Here is a 12,377-nt window from a genome sequence, read left to right on the forward strand (position 1 = left end):
CCACCTAACCTGCACATCTTTGGACACTAAGGGGCAATTTAGCACAGCCAATCCACCTAACCTGCACATCTTTGGACACTAAGGGGCAATTTAGCACAGCCAATCCACCTAACCTGCACATCGTTGGACACTAAGGGACAATTTAGCATGGCCAATCCACCTAACCTGTGCATCTTTGGACACTAAGGGACAATTTAGCATGGCCAATCCACCTAACCCACACATCTTTGGACTGTGGGAGGAAACTGGAGCACCCGGAGGAAACCCACGCAGACATGGGGAGATCGCGCAGATTCCGCACAGTGACCCAAGCCGGGAATTGAACCCAGGTCCTTGGCATTGTGACGCAGCAGTGCTAACCACTGTGCCACCGTGCCGCCCACATTTACCAGCACTTGGACTTTGCCTTGTACTTGCTGCCTAACTAGTTTTTTTCGCCAGTTCCAGCCTGACCTGCCAGTTCTTACGTCCTGTACCCCAGCTTGGGTAAAGATGAATGCCTCTCGCTGTGTTTTCCCAATCACCTTCTCTTCCTGCCGACCTTCCAGGACCTGTTCTTCTCCCCCTCTGCCCTTCCCCGTACTGGGCCACTCATCGCGCAAATCCCCTTGCCCCCTTGCCCTTCCCCAGAATGCATCACAGACAAAGTGTCCATCATCACCAAATCCTCAGGGCCAATCACATCCTTCCTTGCTGGAGGGATGGAGTTTAAAAACAGCGAGGTTATGTTGCAGCTGTATAAGGTGCTGGTGAGGCCACACCGGGAGTACTGTGAACAGTTTTGGTCTACTTACTTGAGAAAGGATATACTGGCACTGGAGGGGGTGCAGAGGAGATTCACTAGGTTGATTCCGGAGTTGAAAGGGTTGGCTTATGAGGAGAGAGTGAGCAGACTGGGGCTGTACTCATTGGAATTCAGAAGAATGAGGGAAGATCTTATAGAAACGTATAAGATTATGAAGGGAATAGACAAGATAGAAGCAGGAAAGTTGTTTCCACTGGCAGATGAAACTAGAACTAGGGGGCATGGCCTCAAAATAAGGGGGAGCAGATTTAGGACTGAGTTGAGGAGGAACTTCTTCACCCAAAGGGTTGTGAATCTGTGGGATTCCCTGCCCAATGAAGCAGTTGAGGCTACCTTATTGAATGTTTTTGAGGCAAGGATCGATAAATTTTTGAAGGGTAAAGGAATTAAGGGTTATGGGGAGCGGGCGGGTAAGTGGAGCTGAGTCCATGAAAAGATCAGCCATGATCTTATTGAATGGCGGAGCAGGCTCGAGGGACCAGATGGCCTTCTCCTGCTCCGAGTTCTTATGTTCAGGTCATTCCTGTTTCCGGCCATCGGGTGTGTGAAGCACCATCACGACATCCTTGGCCCTGAGTGAGTTATTCATTCGAGATGAAACAACATGGCTGGATCTGCAAGATGTCTCACTGAGTAAGGCATACCGGGTACCCCTGCGGTAGGTCCACACGCGTGGCACTATTGACGATTCGGCTGGGAGGGGGGGGGGTCGGAGCACTGGTGTGCAGACACACAAATGGAGACCCCCGCCCCCCTGCCAGAGGCAGCCAGGGTCAGGAGCCAGTTCGTCACGGTCAGGGACTACTTGTGCAAAAGATCGGGTGAGATCAAAAGGGGTCATCTTGGTTTGGGTCAAGGATTACGGAACTGAGGTGGGGGCTGAATGGGGCCTCCTCCTGTTCCTGTGTAACAGGCTCGAGGGGGGCTGAATGGGGCCTCCTCCTGTTCCTGTGTAACAGGCTCGAGGGGGGCTGAATGGGGCTCCTCCTGTTTCTGTGTAACAGGCTCGAGGGGGGCTGAATGGGGCCTCCTCCTGTTCCTGTGTAACAGGCTCGAGGGGGGCTGAATGGGGCCTCCTCCTGTTCCTGTGTAACAGGCTCGAGGGGGCTGAATGGCCTCCTCCTGTTCCTGTGTAACAGGCTCGAGGGGCTGAATGGGGCCTCCTCCTGTTCCTGTGTAACAGACTCGAGGGGCTGAATGGGGCCTCCTCCTGTTCCTGTGTAACAGGCTAGAGGGGAGGGGCTGAATGGCCTTCCCTCGTTGCATGTGGTTTCAATAAAAACTCGAAACCTTGACAATGCTCCAAGTTGACTTGTCCAATTGCCTAACACATGACATAACGAGCTGAAAATACCATTTTCTCCACACTTTCCAAATACTTCGCCAGTGCTTGTAACTTGACTCAGGCTAATGATGGATTCTGGATTCGAGTATTTTGAATCTACGTCAATTTAACACTCATTATTAGAAAAGAGAAATTCTCATCGAGGTAAACCAGACAGAACTCTGCAAGAACATTCAGAATTGCTGACTTAATTCCCAACAGGCGACACGTGGTTTACAACTCATTGCAGCGAAATGGGACGTCACCAGATATCTCCCAAGCTCATGAGCAGAAGCCCCATGTAAAAGAACGGAGTCCAAAATCCAGCCGTCCTGTCAGAGGGTCAGTGCTGAGGGGGCGCCGCCCTGTCAGAGGGTCAGTGCCTCTGCCCCTCCTCCTGCCCTTCTCTCTCACTCACACTCCCTGCCCCTCCCTCTCACTCCCTGCCCCTCCCTCTCCCTCACTCTCCCTGCCCCTCCCTCTCACTCACTCTCCCTGCCCCTCCCTCTCACTCACTCTCCCTGCCCTTCCCTCTCACTCACTCTCCCTGCCCCTCCCTCTCACTCACTCTCCCTGCCCCTCCCTCTCACTCACTCTCCCTGCCCCTCCCTCTCACTCACTCTCCCTGCCCCTCCCTCTCACTCACTCTCCCTGCCCTTCCCTCTCACTCACACTCCCTGCCCTTCCCTCTCACTCACACTCCCTGCCCTTCCCTCTCTCACTCTCCCTGCCCCTCCCTCTCACTCACTCTCCCTGCCCTTCCCTCTCACTCACTCTCCCTGCCCTTCCCTCTCACTCACTCTCCCTGCCCTTCCCTCTCACTCACTCTCCCTGCCCCTCCCTCTCACTCACTCTCCCTGCCCTTCCCTCTCACTCACACTCCCTGCCCTTCCCTCTCACTCACACTCCCTGCCCTTCCCTCTCTCACTCTCCCTGCCCCTCCCTCTCTCTCTCCCTGCCCCTCCCTCTCACTCACTCTCCCTGCCCCTCCCTCTCACTCACTCTCCCTGCCCTTCCCTCTCACTCACTCTCCCTGCCCTTCCCTCTCACTCACTCTCCCTGCCCTTCCCTCTCACTCACTCTCCCTGCCCTTCCCTCTCACTCACTCTCTGCCCCTCCCTCTCACTCACTCTCTGCCCCTCCCTCTCACTCACTCTCTGCCCCTCCCTCTCACTCACTCTCTGCCCCTCCCTCTCACTCACTCTCTGCCCCTCCCTCTCACTCACTCTCTGCCCCTCCCTCTCACTCACTCTCCCTGCCCTTCCCTCTCACTCACTCTCTGCCCCTCCCTCTCTCTCTGCCCAGTCTCGGGATCAGATTGTGTCTGAGTGTCACTCCTGTCGATCCGCTTGGGGTATTTTCCCCACATTGAAGACGCTACATAAACCTTGGTCAGTGCTGAGCACCGCACTGACGAGTGCATCGCCTCGGGAGGGCAGCTCGTTGTAGACGGGTTGTCCATGTGTCACCGCTCCCTGCTGGTGAGTGCATGGTACTGCATCATGGGCAGGAAGGAGTCATAACGAGGTCATTGGAAATGGGGACATGTCATTGGTGAGTTATCATCATGTGATATCCTGGAGGGTGAGATATCTCAGGGTTGGTCTGACAGACATTACCCAGAAACTGCTTCACAAACTGGGTAATAACGCAAGAAAATAGACGGGGGCCGGAACAAACCACCAACTATCATAACAGAAAAACCACATATTACAATAACAAACAATCCATGAACAACCATACAATTGTGAAACATTTCAGAGGCATCGCCTTCCAGAGCTTCGCCCATCAACATTGGAAACGTGTTCACAGCCAATCACAGTTCACTGGCGGTCCATCAGGTCAGTGGAGGAGATGATCGCACAGCAAGATCCCATCATAGCATAGCAGCTTCCATTCCAACTTCACCCTGCTCCCCACGATCGTCCATTCCCCACCAATGATGAGCCAAAGGGGACGCGATTGCTTTCCAAATAATTTCCTTCCCATTCACTCCCACTGTACACAATCCCAGTGGATCAAATCCCTTCCCATTCACTCCCACTGTACACAATCCCAATGGATCAAATCCCTTCCCATTCACTCCCACTGTACACAATCCCAATGGATCAAACCCCTTCCCATTCACTCCCACTGTACACAATCCCAGTGGATCAAATCCCTTCCCATTCACTCCCACTGTACACAATCCCAATGGATCAAACCCCTTCCCATTCACTCCCACTGTACACAATCCCAGTGGATCAAATCCCTTCCCATTCACTCCCACTGTACACAATCCCAATGGATCAAATCCCTTCCCATTCACTCCCACTGTACACAATCCCAATGGATCAAATCCCTTCCCATTCACTCCCACTGTACACAATCCCAGTGGATCAAATCCCTTCCCATTCACTCCCACTGTACACAATCCCAATGGATCAAATCCCTTTCCATTCACTCCCACTGTACACAATCCCAATGGATCAAATCCCTTCCCATTCACTCCCACTGTACACAATCCCAGTGGATCAAATCCCTTCCCATTCACTCCCACTGTACACAATCCCAATGGATCAAATCCCTTTCCATTCACTCCCACTGTACACAATCCCAATGGATCAAATCCCTTCCCATTCACTCCCACTGTACACAATCCCAATGGATCAAATCCCTTCCCATTCACTCCCACTGTACACAATCCCAATGGATCAAATCCCTTCCCATTCACTCCCACTGTACACAATCCCAGTGGATCAAATCCCTTCCCATTCACTCCCACTGTACACAATCCCAATGGATCAAATCCCTTCCCATTCACTCCCACTGTACACAATCCCAGTGGATCAAATCCCTTCCCATTCACTCCCACTGTACACAATCCCAATGGATCAAATCCCTTCCCATTCACTCCCACTGTACACAATCCCAGTGGATCAAACCCTTTCCAAATATTGGACGTCACATCATGAGATGAACCCACAATGCTTTGTTGTCACATTTGCATGCGCTGTCACGTGGCCACGGAGAGACACCAGGCCCTGATTGAGAGCCGGGGGCCCATGGCTGGTTCCACCCACACACCTCACCCCGAAATGGAACTGAGGCAAATCGGAGAGGCCCTGGCACCACACAGGCCACACGCAGCTCGGGGGAGCGATGGGATGATTCGAGCACCAAGTTCCCTTCAGCTTCAGGGTACACTATATCTAGTTTTGGGGTTGCCCGTGGAAACCAAGGCAGAGAGAGTGTTTGAACAAAGTGATACGTTCTCTTTAACAATTTAAATATATTAAAAATTAATATCGATCGCAAAATTTACATCAGAGATTCAAAGGATGCATCAGCTTGAATGACCTTTCACCCGAGTCCATAACTACTCTTGGATGGGTACGATATTACCTCAGGGTGAACTGGACAGCCCCTTCCCAGGAGTGAGAGTCAAGGTGGACTCCAATCCCACACGGTTCCAGACATGAGGTCCGATTCCGGATCTTCGCAAAGGCCAAGAGGACATTGGGTTCAAATTGGCCAGTTGCATGTTTGGATTGGAAGATTCATTGGATCAGGATGTGGTCTGGGGAAGAATCCATTCACTATTCCTGCCAACCCCTGTCGTACCAGACACGAGTACTCAGCACAGGTACAGCACGGGGTTAGATACAGAGTAAAGCTCCCTCCACACTGCCCCATCAAACACTCCCAGGACAGGTACAGCACGGGGTTAGATACAGAGTAAAGCTCCCTCCACACTGTCCCCATCAAACACTCCCAGGACAGGTACAGCACGGGGTTAGATACAGAGTAAAGCTCCCTCTACACTGTCCCCATCAAACACTCCCAGGACAGGAACAGCACGGGGTTAGATACAGAGTAAAGCTCCCTCTACACTGTCCCCCATCAAACACTCCCAGGACAGGTACAGCACGGGGTTAGATACAGAGTAAAGCTCCCTCTACACTGTCCCCCATCAAACACTCCCAGGACAGGTACAGCACAGGGTTAGATACAGAGTAAAGCTCCCTCTACACTGTCCTCATCAAACACTCCCAGGACAGGTACAGCACAGGGTTAGATACAGAGTAAAGCTCCCTCTACACTGTCCCCATCAAACACTCCCAGGACAGGTACAGCACGGGGTTAGATACAGAGTAAAGCTCCCTCCACACTGTCCCCATCAAACACTCCCAGGACAGGTACAGCACGGGGTTAGATACAGAGTAAAGCTCCCTCTACACTGTCCTCATCAAACACTCCCAGGACAGGTACAGCATGGGGTTAGATACAGAGTAAAGCTCCCTCTACACTGTCCCCATCAAACACTCCCAGGACAGGTACAGCACGGGGTTAGATACAGAGTAAGGCTTCCTCTACACTGTCCCCCATCAAACACTCCCAGGACAGGTACAGCACGGGGTCAGATACAGAGTAAAGTTCCCTCTACACTGTCCCCATCAAACACTCCCAGGACAGGTACAGCACGGGGTTAGATACAGAGTAAAGCTCCCTCTACACTGTCCCCATCAAACACACCCAGGACTGGTATAGTTTGTGGTATCTTCACTGCTGTCATTTGGATATTCCCAGGACAAAATTCCCTTGCGTCAAATTTCTCAGAATTCGCTTAAGCAAAGTGCTGCACCCGCCACCAATGCAGTATGTTATTGGACAGAAGTCTAAGGATAACATGTGCAATCAGGCAGTTACTACATTCAGTTTCCCTGTTTGGCCAACAGGGGGATAAAGTCAGTCAGCACAAACATTTTTCACAAAAGAAATTCACAATTAAACTCAAAGCGACCTTCCTCCGTCAAAGCTCACAGCATCTTTGAACAGTTCGCTGCAAGGACCCAGGATTGCGTGGATTTCAGAGCAGTTTCTCAATCTGGAGGCTTGTTGGATTAAACTGATGCAGCACAACAAAGATTGAGAGACCCAAAGACCACCCTCACCATTTTATATTGAGCTTTGTCGCTGCCATCTTGAGTGTACCAGCTCTCAGTGGAGCTGAGGCCACCATCTTGAGTGTACCAGTTCAAAATCTGTGCCAGTGGCACTGCAGCTGCCATCTTGAGTGTACCAACTCTAATATCAGTGCAAGTGGTGCTGAGGCCACCATCTTGAGTGTACCAGCTCTAATGTTCATTTGAAGCCACCATCTTGAGTGTACCAGCTCTAATGTTCATTTGACGCCACCATCTTGAGTGTATCAGCTCTAATATGTGTAAAAGCACTGTCAAAGCCACCATTTTGAGTATACCAGCACAAATGTCCATTTGAAGCCACCATCTTGAGTGTACCAGCTCTACTTATGGGCATCAGTGCCCCCAAAGCCACCATCTTGAGTGTACTAGCAACCAATTCCCGTAAATGTCAGTACACGCAAGCAGCAGCATCCCCTCAGGAACTTCTGAGAAACATCGGAGATCTGGATTGAGAAAACATCTTTTAGCTCTGAATAGAACCTGATGGAGCTTCAGAAAAAAACAAGACCACCTTCGGACAGGCCTCGGTCCGATGGTTTGCTGAGGTTGGTACCGAGTGGGCATTGTCGGGTGAGGTGGGTTCGAGGTGCGGGTAACTGCGGAGATGCCGTTACTCTGGATGGCGGCAGATCCCTCAAAACTGGACGCCCCCCTCCATCGCCGTGAGGATAACTTCCATCCAAATTCTCAGGGAGACGTCGGTGGGGGCCACGAGGTAGTAAAGTCTGTCGTAGGTCTTCAGGCAGAAAGTCAAAGGAGGGTTCGGACTCTGGGTCGAGGAGGTAGAAAACAAAGAGATTAAACTTGGGAGGGAGGGGTGGATGGAGCCTGGGTTTTGAGTACAGGGGACAAGACAACAAAATTGTACCGTCAACATATTCAGAAACGATACCCTCTTTCGAAGGGCGGACAGAGACCATTCATCCCATCGTGTCGGTGTCACCTCTCGAGAGCCACTCAACCTACACCCAACACCCCATCTTCTCCCACCTCCCCCCGAGCTCTGCACATTCTCCCTCTTCAAGTTAATGATCCAAATCCCTTTGGAAATCTTCGATTGAATCTGCCTCCCCACACTTTCTCAGTCAACGCGTACCTGATCCGATCCCCTCGCTGGACGATAGGAGTTTCTCCTCGTGGCAGAACCCCTAAGAGTATTGATGGGCAGAGGGATCTGGGTGTACAGGTACACAGGTCACTGAAAGTGGCAACGCAGGTGGAGAAGGTAGTCAAGAAGGCATACGGCATGCTTGCCTTCATCGGCCGGGGCACTGAGTTTTAAAATTGGCAAGTCATGTTGCAGTTTTATAGAACCTTAGTTAGGCTGCACTTGGAATATAGTGTTCAATTCTGGTCGCCACACTACCAGAAGGATGTGGAGGCTTTGGAGAGGGTACAGAAAAGATTTACCAGGATGTTGCCTGGTATGGAGGGCATTAGCTATGAGGAGAGGTTGGAGAAACTTGGTTTGTTCTCACTGGAACGACGGGGGGTTGAGGGGCGACCTGATAGAAGTCAACAAGATTATGAGGGGCATCGACAGAGTGGATAGTCAGAAGCTTTTTCCCAGGTAGAAGAGTCAATTACTCGGGGGCATAGGTTTAAGGTGCGAGGGGCAAGGTTTAAAGGAGATATACAGAGGGTGGCAGGTGCCTGGAACTCGTTGCCGGGAGGGGTAGTGGAAGCGGATACGGTAGTGACTTTTAAGGGGTGTCTTGATAAATACATGAACAGGATGGGAATAGAGGGATATGGTCCCTGGAAGGGTAGGGGGTTTTAGTTCAGTCGGGCAGCATGGTCGGTACAGACTTGGAGGGCCGAAGGGCCTGTTCCTGTGCTGTAATTTTCTTCGTTTTTGTGCCTCCATCATTTCATCAGCCAATCACCTTCAATCTGTGTCCCCTCTCTCTGGTTCCCCATCCCTCCACCATTGGGAAGAGTTACTCCCTCACCACTCCATCCCAGAGCCCCCCCCCGCGAAATTGATCACCCCGATCAGATCTCCCCCTTCTCTTCCCCTGGGGAGAACAATCCCAGATTCTCCACTCGATCCATGTCACTGATCCCTGGAACTGTTCTCGACAATCTTTTCCGCGCTCTCTCCAATGTGTTCACATCCTTTCTATAATGTGGTGCCCGGAACTGTACACAATATTGAGGTCTAACTAGGTTCTTGTCGAAGTTCAGTTTACCCTCCTTGCTGTTGTATTCTGTGTCCCTATTAATAAAGCCCAGGATACTGTCAGCTTTATTAACTGCTCTCTCCACCTGTCCTGCCACCTTCAATAATCTTTTTTTTTTATTCATTCGTGGGACACGGGCGTCGCTGGCTGGTCCAGCATTTATTGCCCATCCCTAGTTGCCCGAGGGCAGTTGAGAGTCAACCACATTGCTGTGGCTCTGGAGTCACATGTAGGCCAGACCGGGTAAGGACAGCTGATTTCCTTCCCTAAAGGACATTACTGACCCAGATGGGTTTTTGCGACAATCGACAATAGTTTCATGGTCATCAGTAGATTCTAAATTTGAGAAATCTTTGATTGAATTCAAATTCCACCATCTGCCGTGGTGGGATTCGAACCCGGGTCCCCAGAGCGTTGGCTGAGTTTCTGGATTAATAATCTGGCGATAATACCACTAAGGCCATCGCTTCCCCCCACACACCCGGCTCCCTCTGCACCCCTTCTGAATTGAACCCCATATTTTTCATTGTCTCGCCATGTTTTTCCGACCAGAATAAATCATCTCACACGTCTCCACATTAAACTGCGTCTGCCAACTCTCTGCCCACTCCCCCAACCTCACCATGTCCCTCTGACGTTCTGCACTGTCCTCTTCGCTGTTTGCAATACTTCCAAATATCATCCCCCTCGACACATCGTCTCTGTTACCCCGTTTGTCTATCTCTGATCAGACTGCCTCTCCTGGGTCACTATTTTGGCCGATCCTTATTTACAGAGTAGTGGGGGTGTGGATGAGGGAGCAGAGAGTCAAACATTTACCTTCGGAGCTCTCCGTAAGTGATCAAAATAAACCTCCTCGATAGCCTGGAAATAGATCACGCCTTTCAGCTTCGCTTCCCCTTTATCTGGGGATGGGAGAGGATGGAATCAGTGATAGAGTAACACCCTCAAAATACACTCACTCCCTCCCCGATCTTCAACATTCACCGCACTGTCAGAGGGTCAGTACTGAGGGAGTGCCGCACTGTCAGAGGGTCAGGACTGAGGGAGTGCCGCACTGTCAGAGGGTCAGTACTGAGGGAGTGCCGCGCTGTCAGAGAGTCAGTGCTGAGGGAGTGCTGCACTGTCAGAGGGTCAGTACTGAGGGAGTGCCGCACTGTCAGAGGGTCAGGACTGAGGGAGTGCCGCACTGTCAAAGGGTCAGTACTGATGGAGTGCCGCACTGTCAGAGGGTCAGTACTGAGGGAGTGCTGCACTGTCAGAGGGTCAGTACTGAGGGAGTGCCGCACTGTCAGAGGGTCAGTATTGAGGGAGTGCCGCACTGTCAGAGGGTCAGTACTGAGGGAGTGCCGCACTGTCAGAGGGTCAGTACTGAGGGAGTGCCGCACTGTCAGAGAGTCAGTACTGAGGGAGTGCCGCACTGTCAGAGGGTCAGTACTGAGGGAGTGCCGCACTGTCAGAGGGTCAGTACTGAGGGAGTGCCGCACTGTCAGAGGGTCAGTACTGAGGGAGTGCCGCACTGTCAGAGGGTCAGTATTGAGGGAGTGCCGCACTGTCAGAGGGTCAGTACTGAGGGAGTGCCGCACTGTCAGAGGGTCAGTACTGAGGGAGTGCCACACTGTCAGAGGGTCAGTACTGAGGGAGTGCCGCACTGTCAGAGGGTCAGTACTGAAGGAGTGCCACACTGTCAGAGGGTCAGTACTGAGGGAGTGCCGCACTGTCAGAGGGTCAGTACTGAGCGAGTGCCGCACTGTCAGAGGGTCAGTACTGAGGGAGTGCTGCACTGTCAGAGGGTCAGTATTGAGGGAGCGCCGCACTGTCAGAGGGTCAGTACTGAGGGTGTGCCGCACTGTCAGAGGGTCAGTATTGAGGGAGCGCCGCACTGTCAGATGGTCAGTACTGAGGGAGTGCCGCACTGTCAGAGGGTCAGTATTGAGGGAGTGCCGCACTGTCAGAGGGTCAGTACTGAGGGAGTGCCGCACTGTCAGAGGGTCAGTGCTGAGGGAGTGCCGCACTGTCAGAGGGTCAGTACTGAGGGAGTGCCGCACTGTCAGAGGGTCAGTATTGAGGGAGTGCCGCACTGTCAGAGGGTCAGTACTGAGGGAGTGCCGCACTGTCAGAGGGTCAGTGCTGAGGGAGTGCCGCACTGTCAGAGGGTCAGTACTGAGGGAGTGCCGCACTGTCAGAGGGTCAGTACTGAGGGAGTGCCGCACTGTCAGAGGGTCAGTACTGAGGGAGTGCCGCACTGTCAGAGGGTCAGTACTGAGGGAGTGCCGCACTGTCAGAGGGTCAGTACTGAGGGAGTGCCGCACTGTCAGAGGGTCAGTACTGAAGGAGTGCCGCACTGTCAGAGGGTCAGTACTGAGGGAGTGCCGCACTGTCAGAGGGTCAGCGCTGAGGGAGTGCTGCACTGTCAGAGGGTCAGTACTGAGAGAGTGCCGCACTGTCAGAGGGTCAGTACTGAGGGAGTGCCGCACTGTCAGAGGGTCAGTCCTGAGGGAGTGCCGCACTGTCAGAGGGTCAGTACTGAGGGGGTCTGGAGTGTGTAAGGGGGAAAGGGGGGGGAAGGGGGGTGTACGGGGTCCGTACCTGTGAAATATGCCAACCTGCGCTTCAGGCTGTCAAAAACGAACCACCTTTTCTTCCAGGTTTTGATACGGCCGCCCATCTTGGTGAGGTAACCCCGACACGCCCTGTCTGTCAGGGTCAGCTGACGGCACGCCTCCACCCCGTGTCCAGAAGCTTCTACGTGAGCGCGCAGGTTAAAGGTCGCCGGACTGATTGGTGCCCGTTGGGCGCTAAGGCTTTGCTGCTTGGGAGCAAGAGAGAGAGGGCAAGGGTCACGCAAATACAAGATGGCCGCCCAGCGATCAGCAAACATCAACTGAGATACAATAGCCCTTCCTGAATAAGGAATAGGAAGAGGCCATTCAGCCCCTTCAGTCTGTACTGATATTTAGCATCTGTTCTGATTGTGGTCTTAACCCCACTTTCACCTCTGACACCTCCCCCCATGACCCTCGAACCCTGTGTCGATCAAATCTCCATCTCGAATCTATTTGATGAGCCACAGACATCACTGTATCTCTCTCCCTCTC

At 52.4% G+C, this 12,377-nt stretch overlaps 1 protein-coding gene across 1 annotated transcript; it reads right to left on the reverse strand.

Annotated features, from left to right (window-relative positions):
* Positions 1–5,377: 5,377 nt before the first annotated feature.
* On the reverse strand, positions 5,378–12,084 carry LOC144490667 (pleckstrin homology-like domain family B member 1). Its single transcript, XM_078208365.1, has 3 exons — positions 11,869–12,084; positions 10,099–10,184; positions 5,378–7,865 (listed from the first exon to the last, which is right to left on the reverse strand). Exons 1-3 carry the CDS (start codon positions 11,945–11,947, stop codon positions 7,731–7,733), a joined length of 300 nt encoding a protein of 99 aa, XP_078064491.1. The 5' UTR covers positions 11,948–12,084; the 3' UTR covers positions 5,378–7,730.
* Between the last annotated feature and the right edge of the window lie 293 nt (positions 12,085–12,377).

Source organism: Mustelus asterias, unplaced genomic scaffold, assembly GCF_964213995.1.
Source record: "Mustelus asterias unplaced genomic scaffold, sMusAst1.hap1.1 HAP1_SCAFFOLD_3569, whole genome shotgun sequence".
In the NCBI taxonomy this organism is placed as follows: domain Eukaryota; kingdom Metazoa; phylum Chordata; class Chondrichthyes; order Carcharhiniformes; family Triakidae; genus Mustelus; species Mustelus asterias.